Genomic DNA, 25,313 nt, shown 5'->3' with positions numbered 1-25,313 from the left:
CCAAAAGTTTTGAAAGTCTGATATGTATATCAATAACGCCAAAGACGCATTTAAAGCATGACACAAAAACTGTTGTGGTTCCGTTTAGTAATTTGAGTGAAATGCATAAAGGGTTGTAAGTTATATTTTTCAGACAAGTCATATAATGAGAATATATTCATTAGAACGAGTGAATTCCAACATTCCCACACAATCGTGAGGTGTTGCCGTCGCTTGTGAGATCCTCACAAGACTACAGCTTTACACACGATTGTTTGTAATAGATTACAAAATTATTGTACAGTTTTAACTTATCTTCTACTGTTAAGAGTTTAATGGCAACATATTTTATCCTGTAATACTATGACTGTACTCTTGTAAAAAAAAAGCAATTGTTTGCTCTTGTAAAACAGATGGATGTAAGTTACTGTTTGTCAACTGTGTTTATATCTTGACTTTATTCTCCTAATTATATGATCTCAAACACTCACTAATAAAACTAAGAGACTGCAAATGTTTGCACTGAACTCAATTCTTAGCAAGCAAGCGTTTCAAATGACGATTTCATTACTTAAAGTGACAATGTTATCTTTAAATGCCTTTGATGGGGTGTTGCTGTTTGGGGGCCAGGGGGGTAACTCTAGGTCAGTTTGACTGGCTGGACAAGCATACACACACGCAGAAGCACGCACGCACGCGCACAGCAGTGGCTTGTGAGACGGGCCAGTTTAGGCAAATATAAAATGACATCTCCATACAGTAAAAGAACACAAGTCAACCCCCACTAAATTAAGAACAATCATTCACAACCAATATGTGTGCTAGTGTGCTGTTGCCATGGCCACCAGCATGCACAAGGAAGACTTTAGCATGTCGATGAAATGAGGGGTCAGTAGATTTGTAAACGTTTCATGTTTCCACCTTGGCCAAGATTCCATCACCTGTCCGTGGAAACGTGTGTTGGGACACAAGTGTGTGTGTGTGTGTTTGTGTGCGAGCAACAAGAAAAATCACCTCAACGCAATCGCAAAGGCCATTTTTATCATCCCAGGAAGGCTGACTGTGGTGTTTTTGTATTGCGGTTCAGGATGAGGACAAATTATTCTTTTAGAAGCAAAAGCAGAAACTGATAGGGCAGTTTACACAAGACCCTTTCAGCTGAAATCATTTTTTTTTTGGGGGGGGGGGCGTTTTTGTTTTTGAGCCTGAAAATGTAAAAAAATTAAAAAGGTATACGTGGGAAAAGTGGATGTTGGTTAATACTGTAGCATTCAAATCAGAAATGGTAGTCTGTAAAAATGAAGGACATGATGGAATAACGCAACATTTATTATAGCTCTACAGTGTACAGCAGCTACATATCAAAATGAATGCACACCCTGTCGCTTCTTTCCAAAGCAACACAGCCAACTACTAGCCTGGGATACATATATTTTCTATTATTTTTACACATATTTGCAAACTGTGATTAATATTGTCGGACAAACAATGGATATGGCAATGTAGCGTATCATTATCGCTTGAAATACTCTGACACACCAGCATCAAACATCCACATCTCCGTATACATTCTTCCGTGTCCTAGATATTGATGTTTCTCAGATTTCAGGTGTTTAACTACTCATCTAATAATAAATAAATCACTGTATACGGATACAGTTGTGACCACTGGCAAAAGATGGTATCGTGAGGAAGTGTGATTCCCACCCCTATGAATCACATACTTGAGAAACTGCACGCAAACACAAATGCATGTCCTCTGATTTCACAGACGACCATTTTCATTACTGACACTGAAATGGTAACTGGTATTTTGCCAAACTTTCCCTTTAGGTACATTAATGCAGGTTTTTCAGGCTCAAACACCAAAACGTTGCAGTTTCTGTTCAGTTAAAAAAAAAAGTCATCTGTAAACGGCCTCTGAATGAGGCAACACAGTCACGGCTGTTCAAACCATCAATGAATTGTTGTGACCTCAAAATGAAGCCGTTTCCACACTTTACTCTCTAAGTCAGTGTTGATATATGAATTCATATAAATAACAAAGTTGAACAGTATAAATATAAAGATTCTGTGTTGTCAATGACTTATGCACGTTTAGCATAAAAGTGTATGTGATTGTGTGTGTGCGTGTGTGTGCATGTTGTGAGTGTGTGTGCACTTGTGAGCCAGTGTTAAGACAGGTCAGAACAGGGACTGTTAGAGGTGAGGCTTTCCTTCCCCCACCTCATGGAAGAGTGAGGTGTAAAATTCGGGCTCCAGTTGCTTGTTGCGGTAACGCTGCACAATCTCCGTGATTCTCTGCTTCCGCCTCACGTGCGGCGGGTTGTATGAGTCACTTTCTAGACGTTTCCGTCGGCATACGTTGATGATGGTTTGACGCACCAGAAAGCCTGCGAGGACACATTAGTCAGCATTCCAATTGCCACCATTCATCGGACTAGAAATTGCTACGGTTCTAAGTGTGGTCGGAGTACAACAGTGGTAAGTGCAGTTCAGTTGTATTTAACTTTTATTGGATACATTTCTATTCATCGTAAGATTCTGCATGCAATCAAAAGGCTTCAACTCCTGAGATCTGGTTCAGAACATTTAAAGTGAGCATAAAAGCAATACAATAGGAATCTATCTTGGTGGGGTGGGCAAACTGTTTGATTGGCGGGCCACAATGGATTCTAAAATTTCACAGAGGAGCGGGACCAGGAGCAGATGGATGGAGTGTTTTGGTAACCTCACCTCATCAGAGGAAAAAATACATTTAATTTTAAATGAAAGTGAACAAAAGTATTCCAGCAATATATATGGATTTGAAAAACCACAGTATTTGGAAAATAAAACATTAACAAGGTTTATTCATTTAATTTTTTTCAAGTTCGGCGGGCCCGATTAAAATGTTTAACGGGCCGCACGTGGGCCTCGGGCCGTAGTTTGCCCACGCCTGTCTTAGAAGATGAGCTATACCCGATTACTGGCACAGGTGCACCAAGCTCACAATAAAAAGTCACTCACGAAAGGTGAACACATTTTAACATGTTCAAATTTTCAACGTGTTTGCAAAAAGTATTTCGCTTACACACCCCGATTATGCTTTGTTAAAGTCCTGAAAAATAATACTCATCAAAATACTCAGAAGACAAGTAGGAAAAACATGCAAGTACCTAGTGCCCGGCGGCTGACCACCATGCCATCCACAAGAGGGATCACCATGCTAAATTTGCCCACAGCGCCGTGCAGTCGGATCCGAAAGAGGCCCGTCTTCAGAGGGTGGATAAAGATCAGAGGAACGTCCTTCTCGAGCAACCCTGATCTGAAGGAGGAGGAACATATATAGCAATGATATTGTACATCTATGTTTTGTGACTTGAGAAAAACGCAGAATTTGTCTTATCAATAATAAAGAGGGTCCTCAATTTAGACAGTTCAAACTAAAAACAGTGAGCCCAGCAGTGATGGCAAACAGGTACAGTAATCAAAACTAGTTCATTGCATGCTGTTAAGAACTTCAAATAATGTATGTTGGTTCCATCAAAAGTGGAGGGAACACCTGTTCAGGCATTCAGACACTTTATTTATGTTGAATCGCACTGGATAATTTGTTATGGAACTCCAACATCAGTCTTCAAGCAGCCAACTTTCATTTGAAGATGAGTTCATTGACTGCAAGCAAGTTTCAATCTTTACAAAAGTCACAAGCTGACCACAGTTCCTTTTTTCTTAGCAAATCTTTGCACATGCTGCATGTTCCAATTCCTGTTTCAAAGCAACCGACGCTTTGCTTGTTAAACCAGCCCACACAATTTACAGAATTGTTTGCACTAACACTTTCAGTTTTCCATCCGATAAATTGAGGACAGGGTTCTACATGAACAGTGGACCGGGCCCACAATGTGACTGTGTCACACCACCTGAATTTTAACGATGCTGCGTGACCCAACTGGGCCAGTATAAATTTCATGAATAAATACAATGAAATCATCCCATTTGAGCTTTTTTTCCTCATGTAATTTAATTCAAATAATCAATGGGCCACTCAGTGTGGGCACACAGTTGCCCATCCATATCTTAAATAATACATTATTAAGACACCAAATATGAAACAAATGGTATGCTATCATGAATTAACAGGATCGGTGCCAGCCCTGGCAAGGCCACCACAACAGGGCTCATAATGGCCCGACAGGGCAACCACGCAAAAAAGATTAACGCAACCTAATATGTAGGGCCAACTTGAAGAAGAGGATCTAGCAGAGCAGTACAATATTTAGATTACCTGCAGGAGGTGCTGTTGCTCATGCTTGCTTCTAAACCTGTGCTGGTTTCACCAAGAAGGTCAGACAATGGGAAATTTTCTAAAAACACAAACAGCGCTTTTCAAGGAACCATTTCAGACCACACGATCAAGTTTTGTATCAAATAACACAAAAAAAGCTTTTTTGTATCTACTGAGTGGACTTGTTGAAAAGTTACGGTCCAAACATACCGATATCGTCAAAGCGCTCGACCCAGATGACAAACACTTTTGTCTCTGGGCCCAGTGGAGGGAACGATTTTCCGCTTGAAGATCTCTTGGTCTTCACTAAAGGGCTCAGCTGGAGAAAGTCACACAAGCACATATCTTTAATTAAACTGTCCTGTCAAAATACTGTTGAATGAATCAAAGTTCACCTTTTTGACAGACTCCAGGTTGTCTGAGTGATTAGGAAACAGCTCCAGTGTGAGATTGGGCTGTTTGAGTATACTGGGCATAAGGTCCATGTTGGTGTCGGCCTCCAGTGTTGAGTCACTGTGAACTGATGACTCCTCTGTGAGATAAAATTGCTTTTTTTAGATCACATCGGGTTTGCATCCTTATCTTCCTATGCACCTGCGTGGGTATTATTTAAAAAAAAAAAAAGCAAAGGATAATAAAGCACATTATAACTTTTGATCCATGTGAGGACTTGAACGTACGGTGGGTTTTGAAGCAAATGCCCAAACAGGTGGCTCTGAAGCACCACAAAAAAAGTGACGGAAAAAACACCCATTTTCAAAAGAGTGTTCATGCGGCCAGTTCATATACTGACACAGAGTCCTTTAAGTTGTCTTTGAGAGCACGAATACTGACCAGAATGTTCAGTTAGCGACGGAACGACAAAGGCAATTTCAGTCAGAGCATCGGCGTAGTACAAAACTTTCTTCTCCCCATTGAACACTGATCCGCCGGTGTCCTCAGGAGTAGCTGCTTCATCTGCAGAATAAAAGAAACCTCTCCAAGTTTCTCATATCGCTGATGCTGACAAGCTGTTACTGCATTAGTCGTCTTTACCGGTCTGTTGTACATCATTGTCAGAGCATGAGTTGAGTGACCAGCTGGTATCGAGGTGCCCTGTCCAACCTGGGTGGCTCCCGACGTCCACAGGCCAGCCTAAGGACAGAAGGAACTCCAAGAAGTGGGGCTGAACGCTGGCTGAAGATTCCACATTTCTCAGAATCTAAATACAGAGCACAACAGCACAGTCAATACCTAATCACATATTCAGAGTAAAAAAAATGTCTCCAGAAAGAGAGTTTTCTTCAAGTTCAAGCTATGAATAAGGATGTTTCATCAGGCTAATTAGATGACAACATGCATGGTGTGAGATTTAAGTTTCTGTTGCAGGATGAGGGAATGGGTTGTGACATTTGTATTTGTAAAGAAAAATAGTTGCATACAGTAGCCAAGTGTGTGTGCATGTGTGTGTGTCAGTAATAAAATGATCACAATATCAGACTAAATTAAAAAAAAAAAAATAAAAGGTTGATTGTTTGTCATAAGAGACCATAACATGCACATTTTCCTAAGTTTTTTTTAATTTATTAATTTTTATTTTTTTTACATGGGCTATGTGTTTTTCTTTGTCGCACTACGGTTTGAGCGAGTGGATTCAAAGACTCACACAAAACCTTCCAACCCAACCTCCCAGTTACAATCCAACACCTGCTGTGGATTACATTTTGGCAAGAACTGGACTGACATTTTAGAACCAGAAATTAAGATCGATTCTCCATACTTTCAGTCTGGCCATTACTTTTGTGTTACTACATTCCATTGCTCAAACATTTAACTGTGGAAAATTGTTGAGTCCTTCACACCATAAAACCGATGATGGTAATTGCTACAAAATAACAAATAACAAACATATACAACAAATATAACAAAAATGACCTGAGCAAAAGTAGGTTTTAGTTCCATCATTATAGCCAATACCCGTTTCCAATTGCTTTGTAATTAGTTTTCCTCACCTCATGGCTGCTTTTCTGTCCAGCCCTCATGTAGAAAACAAAGACAGTGTCAAATGGGCGGCAGGGGAGCAGGTCTAGGTAGTTGATGTCATCAAAGAATCCAGGCGAGGATGACTCCAAGCCAATCAGATGGGGAGGTAGACGACTGTTGTTGGGCTCCTGTCAGTAATTGGTCAACATTGGTGAGGTAAACATCAGGTAACAAGCATTTAACTGAACGTGAGCAACTATAGTGGCCCTACATAATAGCTCTCAACAGCGTCAATAACCTGTGCAAAGGCCAACCATAGCAAAACTTTAGCAGAAATGTTGAAGAACCTTAAGCGCCTCCAGAGAAAGAAAACCAAAGTGGGAGAGGAAGAGCCGAGCTGTCTGAAACTCCTGCGAAGGCGGAGGAGGTTTGCAGTCTATCTGTGGGTCAGGGAAAGGCTTGGACTTCCAGATGTCATCACTGTGCCGCTCCAACGTATTCTCATAATCTATCTGCTTGGTCATCAGAATGCGAAGCTTGTCATGTTGAACTTCCAGCTGAATGAGGACGACATGAAGAAACATGTGCAAGTAGAACTGCGGCGAGTGGACGTCTGGTTGCAAAAACCACAGTCCCAAAACAGACGTGTCTTTTCCCAGCGTGGTTATGACTTCATTGTAACAGCATTTAAAATGGATGTAATCAGACGACACATTTATATATTACACTTTATGGACACAAGGAATGGGAAGGAATTCAACTTTAAATGACTGAAGCAACCGGGGTTTGAAATATTGCAACCCAATAGTTGGCACGTGTTGCGTAGAGATCTCGGCAAAATATTTGCAGCTTGTCCTTTGCAATGTTCACCGTGACTGTGATTGCCTTCTACAAGGCTCATTTCTTGTGTTAAAAAAAAACAAAAACATTGAAAATTATGTGGCAATTTTCACAAGTTGTTTCAATGCTTCAGCGATTCTCCTGAAATGCCAAGATAAAAAAAACAAAACAAAAGAGCACCTCATTCATTTCCATGTAATCAGATACATTCATTTGAATCATTTTCCCCTCTGCCAGCGCAAGTCACATTTCAATCACCTATTAACTCACGGGAACTCAGATCAGATAATACTGCAAGCGATTACAACACACCTGAATTTGTATAGCACCACATTTTTCGGACTGTAAAGCACACATCAAATCCTGAAATGTCCTCAAACATCCACAGTGTGCCTTACAATCCTGGGTGGCGTACGTATTCATTCTGGTTGCGCTTACTGACCTCAAACCGAGAGGTACACCGTGCTCTAACGTCTGTCAAAATGTTTTAGTATGTAGTAAATCCACACTTGTTGGCAACGAATGGTGACGACAGGATGTTGGCTCTTCAGTTCGTCGTCAATTCAAATTCCTTACTGCTTACATTCACATTCACTTTCTCATTGTCATCCCAATCTGAACGTATTTTCATTATCCAGAAACTTGAACTATTTCCATCTTTTTTTAATCTAAGAATTATGGAAAAATGTAGTCCTACTAGGACAAACTGTTTATTGAATTGTGCTCTATTTGAATACCGTAATTTGTGCTGACCAATAACAGACTGTTTGGCCTATTTGGCATTTGATTGCATTATTATTTGGCTTAAACTCAATTTATTAAGAGTGGTTAAGCATCTAGGCTCCATTAGTTTGTCCTACTTCTAGGCTGTTGTAAAGAAAAGGTAGCTGCCGAAAAGTGACGTCATTTTCTTGACGTAAAGATAAAGGAAAGCAAGTGAAGCATGGGCCAAAGACTTCTCTGATCGTGCGTGCGCGCTTCAGGCAGTGCTTGATCCGCTTGTTCTTTTTGTAACGGCTTCATAATTTTTCTGATAAAAATAGACACTTGTCTCATTGAATTATGCAAGATTGGTCGACGGTAAGGTCTTGAGTCAGGAGTTTCTTACCCTACTGACGTAACAAAGATAAAATAAGTTACCAATACACTATCATATAAACATAAAATTTGAATAAAGTATTTAACATACAATGCTCCACAAAAATAATGCGCCTTATGTATGAAAATAGACCCACTTATTAATATTGCGCCATTGGTGCATTTTAGAGTCGGAAAAATGTGGTAAAAAAATTGATTCAGTCATTCAGCAATTACTTTCGATGTAAGCAAGACGAATGAATTCTCTCACCTCTTTGCTAACAATGTCGTCCAGGTCGGGAATGCTAACATCGGCTTTGACGAGGGGGATTTTATCCACCTCTTCAGGGAACGGCCTCTGCTTGACGTTGTATTTGATCCCGACATCGTTGTTTGGTGTTGGACGGCCCTCAGGAACAAATACCTGCTGTGGAAGGAGGCAAGGAAAAGGGGAAAGGAAGACCATTAGGGTTGACGGTTTGAAAAATAATTAAATAATACAATTGCAATTGTTTTTGTTTCTCAATAATGCAATTGTGATTAAATGTGCATTTTTTTCAAGGTCCTCATCATCTCATCATATTCTTTAAAAAACGCAAGCAAAAATTTTCATCTGTATGATGTTGATTTGAATTTGCTTAATAGTTTCCAACCCATTTCTGATGCGATTCTGGTTCAACATCATCATCTTTTAGATTCACCAATATTCCGTCTGATCTCACCCTTTGATTGGCTCGAGCTCCTCTGGGTTGGTGGAAGAGCTGCATGGTCCATGCATGTCTGCCAGCAGTCCCTCTGATCAGAACTGTCACTGACGGGCTGGGGTCTGTCATGAGAGAGAAACGCCACAGCCTATTTAACTTTCAGCTCATCCGAGGGTGGTTCTTCGAATAATCAATTACTGAATGACTGACTCTGCTCATTGCCGAGTGGTTGCTCCAGCATGGCGAGAATGACCGAGTTGTCCAACACAAAGTAGCGGAAGTTACTGGCCCCTGTGGCGCTGAGTCGTGCGTAGCGAATCAGAGTGTCTTCATTGAGCAGACTGCAAGTGGAGGCTGGCCCGCTAGGAGAGGGGAACGCTCCCAAGACCTGCATGATACTGAATGGCCATACAATAGCACAAGCAAAAACATCAACAGTGTTTAAAAAAAAAAAAATGCCGCTATGTAGGCATAAGGCATTTTTACATTTCCAAGATCCCAATGAGATTATTTCACCAAAAGGTTCAGCCCTAATTTGCTGGTTTGCCAACAACATTAGAAAAAAATCAATTCTGATGCATTTTGTATAAACAATCTCACCATGATAGAGTGGCCTCAGCTGCATCTTTCACCCTCATGGAAGCCGGGTTATGCTCCTTCTCCCCTTTATGTCGCACTTCCTGTTCCTGTCGAGACTTGCTGCCAGAGATTCCCAGCTCCACAATCTCCAACACTTCAACCAAACAATCCTTATGGAAAACAAGGTTATGTTAAAGGAGAGCTAGTACACAATATATCATTAATTTAATGGCTGTTCTGAGAGTTATTCAGTTTGCTCCGTGTACCTTTTCATCCAGCATGTCAGGGTGTTCCGTGAGCCACACGCAAAGAAACTGGAAGGCAGCTACAATCATGGAGTGAAGGTCCCTGGACTGAAGAGGAGCTGGTCGGCTGCACTGGTACACAATGTACCCACATATAGAGCTGACTGCCCGTTTGCGGTCTGCAGAGTCGACCCCCACCTTGACCTAAACAAAAGACAAAATGATTATAAGCGTGCTCATGCATTTTTCTCACTCCAAATGAAACACGAATCATATCATTAGGAGACACCTGTCCTACCGATTGAGCAGCAGGAACTAACAATCTAAAATAAATCTATTTTAAAAAGCACCATACGTATTCTTAGGTATTCATGGGTGAATAAAATCAGGAAATCGTTCAAAGAAAAAAAAAACATCCCTCGTTCTTGTTTAAAATCAAAAGGGTATCAAAAACTAAACTACATGCGTGAGGGTTTGGACATTCTAGCATTACCTTGGCAAGGCCAGCCAGAAGTTCCAGGGCAGCTAGTGATATGCTCATGTCTTGCCTCCATTGGGAATTGAGCCTCTGAGTGACCAGGTGGATGCTACGCACCAACAGGCCTGCCGCTGTATCTGGAAGAGCTAAAACATATAACAGCCCGAAATACCAAATAGAGCACAGCAAAGAAAACACACCACATTTTGGTGTTAAAGCCTTAAAAGGATAGCTTCAAGAGAAAGGGGGCGGAGGGAGCACAAGTTGTGCAGATTTTGCACATATTCAAGCCTTTATACACCATTAATTTTTCCCTCCACAATAATGTCTGATGTCCAAAAGAACTTTATCTACTATGCTGTCTGTGATGCATTCAAAATAAGTGTTCGTACCCCTTAGGTTTGGCTGCACCAAGCATATTAAATGTCGTATATCAATAATTTTGTACAGTCACATTCACTATCAAAAATGTATGTTGTAAACATTGCTCAGCCCTACAGTACATTTAAAAAGAATAACTATGTTTCGGAGAAGAAGAAAAATGCATCTCAGGCACTTTATTTGGCAAAAAGTGTCGAAGTAAAGCACAGCATCACCGCAAGTTCATTTGCATTCACCTACAGAGGCATTTTATCCAACGCCTTTTAACTCTGCACATCACTTTAACCACGTTAGCTATAAAGGGGGGGAAAAATGTTCAGTTAGTACATTTTATTCTCTAATTAAATGAGAAAGCAGACAAAGATGACAGCTAACCATAAATCTTACCATTTAAAGTAATGTATTATTTAGAGATGCAACATAATGAAAATTCTTGGCTGAACCCGAAAACCGAAAATGGAGACAACAAAACCGTATGATCAGAAACCGATACGCCAAATATTAAAAATTCCCAGCTGGATCATTTTGTGCACATAGCCAAATTTGTGCAATACAATATACAAAGTACGAGCTTTCTGGTTTTTCCAAGCGATGAATACGCTTTTACGGCTGCAGCGATACCAAACCCTACCATAACTTCTCGAGTACATTCTTGATATTTTTATCCGGGACATTTGTACGGTCCTTTTGCAAGGCTATTATTTTCCAGCATCATCCCAACATCCTATTTTGGCGGCGGATTTTCAGTGATAAAAATCTTTCGAACCAGACCGAAAATATATATTTTTGCCCGACAACTTTCAGTGACCCCATTTTCACCACATCGCTCATATTAATCCCCGGCTACTTCAATGATTTTCCTATTAAATGTATCAAATGTTTCTATTGTGGAAATTCATGCTATCTTGCTATCTAAATGGAGTTAATAAGCGACAAAGGCTTTAGAGAGGAAGGTCCGGCCAGCCACAAATTAGTAAGAAGCAAGTTGATTGCGTTTGGCTGGTTTAAATGCTTACACGCATCCATCAGAATGAAGCCAAGTTTGGCTGCAAAGCAAGATGCAACATGCACACGACCACCCAGTTTCTAATCAGCCACAAACCAGACAAGCAGGGGAGCTGACGGCGGTCAACTTAAATGCTCACACTCACACAGCAGAGCGAGGCTAAGAGGTCTGTTGTTTAAATGTGATTAAAGAGTGAGGTAAGGGTATTTTAAAGCTGAAACTATTTATACGGTCTCTCTACATTGCAGATTTTGCCTGGAACACAACTCATGCGAGGAATGGGGCATCACTGTAATACCATAAGCTATAATCAAGAAAATGTTTTTTTTTTGATGGTTCCTACCATAATCTCGAAGCAGGGCTTGGGCAGGACGCTCACAATCTGGGCTGGTAGCCTCCGTGCTGCCCCCACTACTGAAGCTAATGCCACTGTTGTTTCTGCTGTGACTCTGGTTTCTCAATGTCACGTGGCCGCCATCTATGCTACCCTAGCAACATCAAAGACGGAGGATTAGAAGCCTAGACCAGGATTGCTGAGCACAATGCCATAATATACGACTTTTTAATTAGCTTTGAAAAGTAACACCTTACTACTAAAGAACTAAGACCTACTGTTTCAGTCTGTGCACCTATGGACTCCAACAGTGCAGAGTCTTGAACAATATTTAGCATTGCACCTGGGAAGGTAGAACAGATTAAAATGAAAACATTTGAATTGATAAAAGAACACTGGCTACAATGCAGTTAAACAAAAAAACTTTGATAATGAAAGAAGTACATTTTCATGCAGCAAAATAAGCAAGCTGAATGTGTTCTTAGCTAATTAATTGTAATTCCCCTAAATTATGTCCAACTATCGGGTGGCAATGCGGCAATATTCAAATTCAGAATAATACGTACAATTCCATAAGAAAAGTATTGCAGGTCAGTGAATTTGATTTTTTAAATCTTTACTAAAATGTTTTGTTGAAAAAAAATAATAATAAAAAATAGATGGAGTTATGTTGAGCACAGTACTATACTGCACATGTTCAAAAGTGCATAATGTAGTTGGATTAAAATTAGAAACGCAGTATCCAATATTAAGACTATTGAATAGTTTTGTTCATTTTTTCCATTTAAGAATTTTTTTAATGTAATGTTAAATATATTTCATTTCCTTGAAATTCAAACACTAATAGGACGGCTTACTTGAAGTACAGTAAAGAAAGAAAATCAGATACCCAAGATGAGCTGCGTGTTGGCAGGGTCAGTCTCTGTTTGCAGGGCTCCAATCAAAACATTGACGAGACGCAGCCTCAGGGACAAAAAAGACACAGGCTGGTCGTGAGGCAATCCATCCTCCTCGTTAAACTTGCCCTCCAACAGAACCTTTGAAGAGACACCATCCCTCTCAACACTGAAGTGGATGTATTGTGCAGAACATTCACCTCCAGAACGCTTAGGGAATGAATAAAAGCTACAAATTACCTCAGATTTGATGTTGCCAAAGTGATGTGGTAATGGCAGCATGGCCAGGAGAATATTGATGGAGGCTCTCCTCAGATCAGTGGGATTTACATACATCTTGAATTTGGACAGCTCTCTAATAGAAATGACCACAGCAAGTAGACTTAAACTTAAGGCGATATAGGTGAAATAGTCGTGGGAATGATGCCCAGTGAAAAAAAAAAAAAACATGGTGAGGATACATAATTCATGTCATGTTAAATAATCTGAATCTTATTGCAACATGATACTAGCCTGACCTGTCAGGTACAATAGTCTCCAAAGCCGCTATGAAGTATGGCACAACCACATTGATGCCCTTCAGGTCAGTACAGAAGAGAGAGGAAGAATTAAGAATGATGGAAGCCAAGACAGGTCTACAGATGAAATCAGAGATCTGGAGACCTTGAATCAGCACCATGTAGAACCTGTTGGAGAGGAAAAATGAAATTGATCAACATTGTTCAAAGATTTGAAAAAAAAAAAAAAAAGACATTAAATTGGGCATCTTAACTAGGGTAGCCACAGTTCCGAATTCCAGCCACCCAGCACCTCCACCTGTTCTTTTTTTTTTTCCCACCCAGAGGTAAGATGTCAATTTGAGGCGTACTATTACCGTATTTCCCGGACTATACTCACACTTTTTTTCATAGGTTGGCTGGTCCTGTGACTTATGCTCCGGAGCGACTTATACATGAAAAAAAAATAATTTCACAAACAGCCACAAGAAGACACTATAGACTTCTGCACTGTTATCGCACACTCCTTACAAAGACTGAATAAGACTGAACAGAAATGCGCCTCAAGGAAATCATATTCTGCAGACTACAACGCTGCAAGTAGTGAAATATGGAGCTAAAACGGTCATCGAGCAGCAGAGCAAAAGTTTGGAGTGAACAAGATCTTGTTAGGGACTGGCGAGAAGCAAAGGCTACTCTTACTGCGATGAAGAAAATATATTTAAAATAAAAACAATAAGCTTGATGGCCACAGCCACAGAGGGACGAGTTGGCCTGTGGCTGCTTGAACAACGAGCTGCGGGGGTCACCAGTGAAGTTACGGTAGGTCTCGATGCTCAGGTCGTTGCCAAGGTGATGAATCAAAAAAGGACTTTCTTGAACCACGGCCAGCGGTCTCACAAAAAGATTAACACTGGGCACCTTTTCTGTTCGTGTTTATTTTTCGCGCAGCTAAATAAGCTTCATTGTATGCATGTGTAAATATATCTCACACACATTCAGCCTGTTCTTTATTCTTTTATTAATGTTATAACTGAAACGTCCGTTTTTTGATCTAGCATTTTATAAAAAAAATATATATATACCTGCAAAGAATGTGACTAATACTCAGAAAACATACATAAATATATCACACTTTATGTATGTTTTTTGTTAACCTCATTATGTATTTTTGTGCTGCTTCCATTTATACTCTGGAGCTACTTGTAGTCCGGAAAATACGGTATTTGAATTTATTAGAGTCGTTTGAGACTACTATCAAGCAGTGAGATGTCGCCTGAAGATGTTACCTGGAGAGGTAAACAGGTAGAATTTCTTCACTTGTTTTCTTGCTACAGAAGATGCGACAGAGAGTCCCGCAGGCCTCAGCCCGGCCTGCCTCATAGCTCTCGGGGAACTCATTTGCATCAAACATGGGGTTGGACACCATCGAGTCGGTGGACATTTGGGAACCTTTCCTTCTAAGCTCCAGACCGACTTGTGTGGCTATTGCTGCAAAGAGTGGGAAGAGACAGAATGAAAGCAACCTGAATTATAATGTGGTTATCCATGTGCGTGAGTTGTGCTCATGCACATACAGTACAGGCAAACTTAGATGCTAGCACAAAAAAAAGTAAACAATACAATCAAAAGAAAAGAAAAGAAAAGAAAATTTATATCACATCCATATAAACGTAATACAGTCATACCAATCCACACACACTCACATAATTCCATAACATACAATAGAGGGAATTCTGACACAAAGAGTTTGCCGTTAAGTTCTGCCAGCCAGGGACATAAAACAGGACCAAGTAAAGGGAAATTAAAATGTGCCTGTTGCAAGACCACAACACAAAATCCCTGTGTCAGCTTTCTGGCTGTTGCAATTAAATGACTACCACTCAGGGCACAGATCATTCACTTCATGCATTGAGGCACCAAACCAGTAAAACCAGAGTTCAAGTCAAACTGACAAAACAAAATGAACAAAATGAAGCTGAATTTGAGATGATCTGAAGCCAAATAAGAAGGATTAGTGTGACCGAAGAAATATAAATAATACACAGACTGGCAACGTTATGGTCGAGACAAGTGGTCAGTTGGTGAAAATCATTCCATCATCTCCAGAAGACGCTGAGATAACGCTGATGTTTTTTTTTTTTATTTGTGTTTGTTTTTGGGGATAATGATGAGGAGTGAAAACATAAAAGAATGGCAGTAATGGCAATGATCATGGGGCAACTCAAAGTGAGTGAAAACAAAGCTGCTGTTCCTACTTACAAGATTTATAAGAAAGGAGAATTTGGATAAAAGAGGCTGCAAGATAACAGAAATAGTGGAGAGACACAAAATCAAAGCACAGCCAATTCATTTCAGGCATGAATTGAGTTTTTGTTGTCCTCTACAAATGACATTGACTCACTAAAATAGGACACTGGAGAAGCGCATACAGGACACTACACAAAGAGAAAGACGGAAAAGAGAGGGAGCAGTAAGCAAGTACCAGGCATGTTGTCACTCAGTGGTCTTCGAATTAAAAAAGTTGCTTCAGCTCTGCAGGAAAACCCTGCCGCTATTTATCGCCAGGCGTGTTGTCCACTTCAATAAACGCAGTTTTGTCACCAGACAGGCAATTCATTACTTATGACATCGGCATGGTCTTACAGCTGTGCAGAAAAGTGCAAACTTGCCTCGTCACCAGTTCTGTTCAGGCAGGTGACTCAATTGCTGACGTTGAGCCGAAACCTACTATACTATATTGTACGGTAGATACAATATTGGTAGGTCCACACCCATGGCTTTTACTTTTACAAATTACTGACCAACCTCAAGAGTTAAAAATGGCTTCCTTACGTTAATGCAATGTTAAACAAAACTGTCGTTTTGGGGTCTTCTGAAAAGTGATGATTTAGGACGTTCGAGGATTCCAACCGATGGCAGCAATATGTGGCAATGTATAAACTTTAGCAGGGCAATATAAGTTCCTAAACTACAAAAAAAAAAAAAAAACTACTTCTGCAAATAATGTTGCAATATGCAAGTAACAATGTTCTGTTGAACAATTAACAGGCAGCAGTGTGACTAGATCCTCCCACACAGTGCAATACACCCATTGTTAAGCAAACATTTTGCATTATGGGTTCTAACAGTTTACGGTGCAGGCAAGTCCGAATTTAGAGATGCTCAACTTCAATGAATCAGGACGCTGTAGAGCAGGGGTCTTCAATCCTGTTCCTCGAGGGCCGGTGTCCTGCCGGTTTTCCACCTCTCCCTGGTGCAACACACCTGAGCGATCTTTATCTAGCTTCTGCAGACCTTGCTGATTATCTGATCATTTGAATCAGTTGTGTTGCAGCAGGGAGAGATGGAAAACCTGCAGAACACCGGCCCTCGAGGAACAGGATTGAGGACCCCTGCTGTAGAGCATCATGCTGGAAACTCTTCAGGAAGGGATGCAGCATAACTAAGAGAAAGGAAAAGAGGCAGAGAAGGTATCCAACAAAGTAATAGTCGTTCACGCAGCGCAGAGCATAGATGCCCATGAGTATTGTTGTGCATTTTACTTGCGTGAATTGCTGCTCTTTTTGTGTTAAAAATGTTTTTAAAGTTTATGTTTACCATGACATTGATGCTAATTTCCATTATCTTGCCATGAAAGCAATAAGATTGCAATTCCAGGATTTAGTTGAAAATGTTGGTGTTCGAACACAGAAGGCTTAATATTTTGTTTTGTGTCAGTTTTAAAGTAAAATGTAACTGGGAGTGACAAGCTGCTTGAAGTAAGCAGGTTTTGTCTTGTTTGGATAACCGTGAGCGAGAGAATGACAATACATATTAAAAAAAGGGGTTGAACAAGTTAAAGTGTGTTTCAACATATTTAAGTGTGATTAAAAAGTGTGAAAACATACACACAAAAAAAAGCATCTGTATGACAGAGTATTTTCACTAATTGAATGTGTTTCTGAAACATAGAACCATCATGATAAACGGGGGTTCATTGTAGTCAAGTTTATTCTGTTGATTAATGTAAATGGACTAAAATCTGATGACAGTCTTCTAGCCAAGACCTCCACACATAGAAAGGCACAAAAACGTTTCAAAGTGGCTGACAAAGAAAAAGGAAAGCACATCCCAACAACATACAGTTCAAAAATAAGACACCAAAAACACAGAAAACGCCACAAAAAGAGGCATATTAATTGGCCAGCAGCAAAACACCCACCTGCCCATGCATGGAATGGAAAAGATACGAGTTGGGTGGGGTATAGTCTCATGCCTTACCGGTCATGCTGGGGTCTCGACTGAGGCCGCTGTGGAGCTTACAGTGGACCAAGGCGGCGTCAAACAACCACTGGCCAAACAGGTTGAGGATGCTGTTGACTTTTGGTCGCGCTGGGGCAGGGAGCGGTCGTGACTCCCAACTGCTCTGATTTGGGCTGGACAACAGGGTCGGCGACGAAGAAGTTTGTTGCTGCTGCTGCTGCTGCTGCTGCTGGGATGCTTTTGTTGGTTGACTCGCACTGCCCTGCATGAGATGATGTTATATACAATTAATGAATAAGAATTAAGAGGATTAATTCAGCCATCTAAGGAGACCAACACCACCCCCTGCTGTAGACTGAATCTGACAACAAAGTGCACTCTGCTGCAATGAGAACATCATGTGACCAAACCCAGAAAACAGAAAAAAGCGTGATGTTTGTGATGCCAGCCCGATGTCAATTTCAGTCAACAGTAGAGGGCAGTAGAGTGTCATGTTTGAAATTTTACGTACAAAAAGCCCGCTATATCTCATTCATGAACTGTCACCAGTGGAAAAAAAAAACGTAATTAAATTAATTGCAATAAAACTAGCAAATAAACTTTGCATAAATGGGACTTACAGTTGAACTTTTGCTTGTGGTTTTGGTAACAACCGTGTGCCGCTGCTTGCGACTGTGAGGGGGCGTAGTGTTGGCAACGGTGGGGGGCGGAGACATGCTCATTCTGTTGACCGGGGTGGGCGGGGCACTGTCAGCTCTAGGACGGGATATGCCTGATGAGAGACAAAGATCGAATGATGTAGTTCTTTTCTGTAACAGCTGAGATGAGAAGACAAGGGAGACAATCACTTAAAGCCTTTTTCTTTTCTTTTTTTGCCGTTAAAAGAGAAGGAAATAGGACGACAACTGAATCTGGGAGTTGATTTTAGGCAGAATTAATTTGTTAACATGCGAGACAAGTGGTTAGAACCAAATCACAGGTGCTTGATAGTCAGCCTGATTGACTTTTTCTTGCCAACAAATGAGCCCTTGCAGGTGTTCCAGATGCACCTGCAAGGTGGTCTGGAACTCCAGTTGTTAATATCATCACCACCAATGAACAGACCAACGTTATCATTTGCCCATATTATACAACATGGTAGCTGGTGTCTGTACCATGGGAGAGCAGCACTGGACAAAAAGAGAACACCCTCTCCCGCACATCTCTCTTTTCAACTGAGACACCTATAGTGTAGAGAAAAAAAATACACACTGACATGTAGTGATTGATTGAATTAACTGACATCTGAATTGTTGGCAGGGAAGCGCTCAACGAACTAATTACGTATGAGTCCAAAAAAGCAAAAATGTTGCCTTACAATTCTTGAAGATTTTGCCTATCCCGTTTAAAGTTACTGTAAATAGTTTATTATGCATGCGTGTATGATGCAATTGTTTAAAATTAATGGTTAAAAATTGGTGAGCTTCCTTACCAAGGAAGGCATCCACAAGGCAGCTAACACCCCTCATGGCCCTGAAGAAAATCTGGGGTAGTTGCTTGAGGCAAGGATGCAGCACCACCTCATGTGGGATGCTGCTGGAGTTGAGAAATTGTTCTTGAAACTTTGGAGTCGTGCTCACTATCGCTGGGTTGCTCAAGTCCACTGGGTTGCTAGAAACAAAAAAAAAAATACAATTGCCAAGGAATGATTTATTTATTTGATACAGTCAGTAAAAAAGTGTAAAATAACAAATGCGACTCATGATTGGATTGAAATTTATTAGTCATCATCTACGACACTCAGTTTGAAATCAGTTTTAGTTTCCTGTCTACGCAACAAATCCTCATTAACTCTCAACAACAGCCTCAATGGAGAAAAAACATTTCCATGCCGAGTGGAGGATGCATTGGGGTAAGTTGATTGTACCTGAGCATGTGTAGAAAACGATACCACGCCTGTGCCACGCAGTCATTGTCCATCTCTAAAGGGATCAGGTTGGCATCCTCATCGGGAACTTTAAAAGTCGGGAAGGAAGGTCCATGGGTGAAGCGCAGAAGTCTGAATAGGGGATGACAAACAGAACAATGTTCACACACTACTCATACACTAAAGATTCTCCACAACCGTTATTTCAATGGCCATTATTACTGTACAGCTGGAAAAAAAAACAAGGCCAGCTAAATATAAATAATTGTTGTACTTACAAATTGCAATTTACTGAAAGAAATTGCCAAAGAAATATAGAAAACGGATAAAATAATGACTCGTCTATTAGAATGGGAAATTGCACAGCACATGACAACAATCCTCACATTACACATGCACATTAAGTTTTCTTATTGGTCAAGTTTGAATCCACTGAGCAAAAGAGCTTCTTTTAACATGAGACCAATGTTTTTGTGACTCTTTGCCATTGACGTGTGATGACGTTCATGACGGGTGAGGCACTGAATCCTCTGGAATTGGATATATACGTGTGATAAAACACGCATATTTATCATATAAAGAAAACCAAGCAATGTCGCTTGTGTGAGGGCGCCCGCCAACTACCGATGTCAGCAATTAAATGTGTGTAGTCACGCAAGGCACTGGAAGTGTAATTAATGCCTCTGTCCCCTTGTGGCCCATTTCTTTGACCAAGAAATATGTCAATTCAGATGTTTTATTCATTTGAATGATGAAATCATTGAGATTATTGGATTGAAAAAGAAAATTAATGTAAAGCACGGCCCAGAAAATTGAAATTGAAAATAATATAATCCAATCATTATTAGAAACTTTTCATACGCAGTGGAGGGGGCCTGACTGCGCATCCCTGCACTGTGTGAATGTTTATCCCTGAAAATATCTTTGAAATACAAACGGGATATGTTGCCAAACTAACCTGGAAGTCAGGGCACAGGCTACCCGGCTCCACTGCTCTACAACCGGCGGATGATGTCTCCAATTGGCCAGCATCTCCCTCGCCGTCTTCCAGTACGGCGGCGTGGGAAAGCAGCGGGCACACGCCAAAAGCCACACCTCAAACAGCACGGCCATTAATTTCTCAGCTAGCTTCTCTGCCACACCCACTGGTAAACAACAAGTTCGGGTTTTGGGGAATTAGTAAGGCAATGCAAGTTGATCACCTCAGCTACGAAGGTTGAACACATGAATAGGAGTGCAAATTATGCAGAGTGAGAACAAAAGGAATTACCTCCGACGGTAGGCGGGGCAAGCAAGGTGTCGTTAATACGAAGCAAGAAGAGCAACAGCACCTCCCAGGTTTCCCTCACCATGCAAAGAGATTCTCGTGCGAGTTTTTGGACAGCAGTCAGGACTTGCTGGCATAGCCTGATATGATTCAGACTGTGCTGCTCAGGCCTGGGAGAAGACAAAGGCCACCGTTATCACGGGTCAGGCACAATTTCTGAGATCACATTTCAAGATTACACCGGGAGGCATATTTTACGCTCAAAATAACATGCCTGTCATAATTATTATTTGATCTCAATACTTATCAATATTTAGCACCACTAGAAAAAAAATCTTTATATGCCACCACAATGAATGTAACGTTATGCAATGAAAATTTACATTGTGTTGAAATATGGCAAAATGACAAAGTGAATAATGATTCAAATGAAATGTGTTGCGTGGAAACGTTTTAATTTTAATCCCATTACAGTTAAAACTAAAGTTATGATCGCACTGTTTTCATGGACACTAAAAATATTGATCAGATTAGGACTTGCGCGTTCATGCTGTTAAGTCAAGTTAACACTTTAACGGAGCAGCAATGCATCCTCCAGAACGCACATTTCAGTTGAGTCTTGCATCATAAAGACTCAAAACAGGCTGTAGCCCAACATCAACAACTAAAGCAAAAATGTTCAGCAGACATATTTGGGACCCACCTTGGGACAAAGACATTGTGGAGATGTTTGAGGATGGTCTGCACATACATATTGGGCTCTTTGACCACAGGCTGAGGCATCGAGTCTCTGGGAGACACAAGGGCCATCATCCAGTCCGTGTACACGTCCACGCACAGCTTGACAGTGTCACCCTCGAGGGGAAGGGTGAGGCCATAACACAGCACCTCCATGGTCCATTTCACCTTAGGAGCCGAAACGTTTTCATTAATCATTAAAAGGAGAAAACAGAAAACACGCGTAAGGACAGAGAAAATGGTGCTCCAGGTGACGGCAAAGCTAAATTAAAAGTTCTACGGGAACGTTTATTTGAAAGAGTAGCCACACAAATGTATTTCATTTAAAACAGCAGGTACTATACAGTAGATTGGTCTTTTTGCATCTAAACGTGCAATAAATTGCAATATTGTGGAAAACTTTATACGTCAAAGTGAACCTCATATGATATACACAGGGATGCAGCCATACTAAAATTAGGTTCTTTTGTTTCTACAGAAAAACAAACTGAAGCACAACTTTAGTGGGTCCATTTCATTTCAATTACTTGTTTTTTTAATTGTGTTTACCTCCGAATCTCCACTGTGAGATTTTCAGATGCCGTTTCATGTAAAAGCATCAATATTAATACCAAAGCAACTATTATGTAACCGAACATTTTCAACCCTGAACGAACTCTGACGTTGGAAATGTACAGCTCTCAGTGGGATGGGGGTTTAAGGGAATAGGATTTCAATCTAACCAACAGATGCTTCCAGAAATCTCAGCAAGGTTTTGGCACGCTTAAGGCAGACTTCCCAGGTTATTCCTAACCAACATAGTACACAGGACATCAGCATCTCTCACCTCCTTGTCCGTCTTGAGGATGTTCTCCGTGGCTACAGGGCTGACGGCCGTGCAAAGCGGCTTGACCACAGCGTTGGCCACCTCGGTGCCCACATTGGTGGGATAGGAGTGCAGAACACTGAGATGGCCCTGGTCGCTTTGCACCACCAGCTGCAGCGAACGCCACTCAGAGTACATGGTGCCGACGTCTGCTGCGCTTCTACTCGCAGCTCATGCTCACGCCTGCAGACACACATTTTCAAAGGTTCACCACATTATTGCGCTCGCTTTGTTGCTACAATATACAAACAATGATGGAAGGTCTTTTTGGCTGAATGTAGCTGCAGCTGCTGCAACTAAGGCTGCTGCATTGCGCGAGCATTTGTACATCACACACCAATATTGTTACTTTTCTTGTTTACGGCACAGCAAACAACATGGTCTATGCAAAGTGGAAACAGAGTCCAAAGAGAAGTTGGTGCCAAAAAGAGGGAACCATAATTTGATGGTTTGACTTTGGTTTGGTGTTAAAAGCTCAGACGCCGACCACAAAACAGTAATTTGCAAAATATGCTGCCAAAGAGTCGATACTAGCGACTTGAATGCATCACTGCTTTTCTGCCTCTTAAAGACATGGCATGGAGAATTGCGCATGAAGTTGCTGCATGCACGAATGTTGTACAAAGTAATAAAGAAAAAAAAAATACACATCAAATAGGCATAAAAGGCTTTTTGAGGCATAAAAGTATCTTTGAACAAACGCATTCCCATATGACAAGCAAGCGAGTCACCATGGAATTAGAGTTGTCATCTCATAATGCCTAAGTGAGGAAAGAAGATGAATGGCATTTGTCCACTGGGAAGTTGATTTTATTTTGATGAATCTTTTATTCATTCCTGTTTTTTATATGTTAATAAAATTAAATGGGAAAAAAAGATAACACAAAACTGACGCTCAATTAATTTCATTTTATGGATAAGTACGAGTGGTCTAACAAAATCAGATTTCAATTGGAAAATCATCATCGCCCACTGAATCAAACCAAATGTAATCATTCTACTTAAAATTCAAACAGTCATTGAATCGGATCACAGTGCATGTATCAAGATGCTATACATATTGAATCATCCTTTATTGCAGCAATGCACACATTTATTAGGTACAATATTTCAGGAAGTATATTGTTATCAGGATATATGCATCAAGTGTCACAAAACAGTTGCAGCTGAACATGTTGTTTTGTTTTGTTGTTTAATGTTACGGTCTAAAAGTATTTACATGGTAATTAAGACTTTATCACGATGTTAACGTCATCATGCAGCGGCCGAAGGCACATTTACTGCTCTACTCGCTCTTTTTTGTACTCACTTCAGCTAGGCAGCGGCACCATAACATGGATTCTCACTCCAACTCCTCAAGAGGTGTTGCTCACATCAACAAAACAGTTACACTATCATATATCTATTTTTAATGTGCGTTTGACATAACGCGGCATTGGATTATGTGTCTTAGATTACTATACAGTAGTAACGCTTATTGGTGAATCTGGTACCTAAAGTGGACTTAACATATATAATTGCCTTTATAAGTGGAAGTTTCAGCGGTTTCATCTGAGAGTACGACAGAAAAAGGAAAGAATACTTCTAGCACTCATAATTTATTATTTAGCTAACTTAACTGCTGAAGGGGACCACAGTTTGTCATCAGTATTACTGAGGGCCACATGTACATGTACACATTCAAGGACGGCATAAAAACTGCCGAACAATAAACCAACATTACAAGCAAGAACAAATTTTGTAATTTTTTTTCAGAAATAAACTCACTCCCTCTTTTAATATTATTAAGGAACTATGTTTGACATACATATCATTCCAAAAGGCTAAGAAAATCCAGGCCTAATCACGTTGTGCTATAGTTCAGTCTAAGAACCAGTGTTGGCTCAAGTACGATGTCTGAGACCGATTCATCGGTTCGAGCACCGATGCACACACATCTTTTAAATAGAAAAATAACTTTCAGATTCAAATCGGTTTCGTTACACCCCGAGATATTGTAAGCAAAGTGTTTAGGATCCTAATTTGTGCCATATTTATGTTTCCTTGATGATCAATATCTGCTATTACAAACTTTGAGGGGGTATTCTGGCAGGGTTCAGTGTCTATGTTTACTATATCTTTCAATGACAATAGAGTCACCTCGGTTAATTAGTCATACAGAACCTATATTTGTGGCTAAGTTCGATCAGTAAGCGTTTCGTTTGATGCAAAGATAAATCAGTTAAGTTGCATGTAAGAAAACAATATTAAATGAAATGCAATTTGTTCAGGTGTTGACATTATGCACAAAAACACACAAAGTGTAAATACATGCCAAGTGATTGACGTGTATGGTGTATTGTTTGACAGTTATCCGGGTCGCATAAGGCACGTCTCATACGCCCCATATACACGAATTATTGTGAAATTGTCCCTATATGATCAAACACATCAGTGAACGGGCCGTAATTGTCAGCGAATGCAAAGCTTCGGGTCAGAATCTCAACCAGGAAACGGTACAATTAGCCTGCTGATGCTAACTAGCAAAAACATCACAACATCTGCGATTAGCTTGCGATAGCCGCTGCTTGGCTTCTGCAAACAACACCAAATGTAGAAAGGCACATCCACGAACTAACATAACAGTTATTCCGGTGCAACGCTGTAGTTTATTTGACTTGCAATCTAGCTTCGCCGAGTTAGCGCCATCGTTGACGTTAGCCGTGTCATCATTGCTCACTAATCAAACACAAACGACAGGCTTTCGATTGCCTAAAACGCCACGACTGTTTTTGACGATACCTGGCCCAAATGGGGATGTCATAACAAGTCTCCGAAACGCGGGGTTCGTGCTCCGGGTTATTGGCTGGCTTTAGACTCTTCCAGCCTCCATCTTCGAAATGTCAAGGCTTGAGCAGTACAGCTTGACACGGGAAACAGGATGTGATACTGACGCCACCAACTGGTTGCTAAATAAAGAGCAGGAGACTTCACCTCAAACTATTTATGGTCCTGTCTTTACGGAGGATTCGTTCCTTCCTATAACGCACATAACACATACAGCG

General features: G+C 40.6%; 1 protein-coding gene across 9 annotated transcripts; it reads right to left on the bottom strand.

Moving 5' to 3' along the window:
- Positions 1–418: 418 nt before the first annotated feature.
- Positions 419–25,202, bottom strand: ralgapb (Ral GTPase activating protein non-catalytic subunit beta). 9 transcript variants are annotated; one of them, XM_088289953.1, is made up of 32 exons: positions 25,051–25,202; positions 22,231–22,452; positions 21,370–21,572; positions 20,670–20,836; positions 20,358–20,544; positions 19,400–19,531; positions 18,965–19,143; positions 18,648–18,716; positions 18,114–18,265; positions 17,512–17,755; positions 15,511–15,546; positions 14,538–14,739; positions 13,270–13,437; positions 12,992–13,106; positions 12,745–12,892; positions 12,134–12,198; positions 11,865–12,009; positions 10,150–10,280; positions 9,678–9,860; positions 9,433–9,581; positions 9,043–9,230; positions 8,851–8,954; positions 8,400–8,555; positions 6,559–6,768; positions 6,241–6,399; positions 5,285–5,450; positions 5,084–5,206; positions 4,645–4,781; positions 4,460–4,568; positions 4,250–4,328; positions 3,138–3,286; positions 419–2,372 (listed from the first exon to the last, which is right to left on the bottom strand). In XM_088289953.1, exons 2-32 carry the CDS (start codon positions 22,405–22,407, stop codon positions 2,179–2,181), a joined length of 4,626 nt encoding a protein of 1,541 aa, XP_088146079.1. In that variant the 5' UTR covers positions 22,408–22,452; positions 25,051–25,202; the 3' UTR covers positions 419–2,178. The 9 variants fall into 9 exon arrangements, with proteins under 9 accessions (XP_088146079.1, XP_088146080.1, XP_088146081.1 ...); XM_088289954.1 differs by having other exon boundaries at positions 8,400–8,552; XM_088289955.1 differs by having other exon boundaries at positions 10,150–10,271.
- Between the last annotated feature and the right edge of the window lie 111 nt (positions 25,203–25,313).

This window comes from Idiotropiscis lumnitzeri, chromosome 3, assembly GCF_059441095.1.
Source record: "Idiotropiscis lumnitzeri isolate Australia: NSW breed Sydney's pygmy pipehorse chromosome 3, RoL_Ilum_1.0, whole genome shotgun sequence".
Classification (NCBI taxonomy): Eukaryota; Metazoa; Chordata; class Actinopteri; order Syngnathiformes; family Syngnathidae; genus Idiotropiscis; species Idiotropiscis lumnitzeri.
The sequence above is the reverse complement of the archived record's forward strand: the minus strand, read 5'-3'. Positions and strand labels throughout refer to the sequence as shown.

Coding starts and splice junctions, on each gene's coding strand:
- ralgapb (XM_088289953.1), bottom strand. CDS start 22,407: ATGTACTCTGAGTGGCGTTCGCTGCAGCTGGTGGTGCAAAGCGACCAG. Junction 6,769..8,399: donor ACGACATTGTTAGCAAAGAG/GTGAGAGAATTC, acceptor GTCCTCATTCAG/CTGGAAGTTCAACATGACAA. Junction 3,287..4,249: donor AGCAACAGCACCTCCTGCAG/GTAATCTAAATA, acceptor CTCCTCCTTCAG/ATCAGGGTTGCTCGAGAAGG.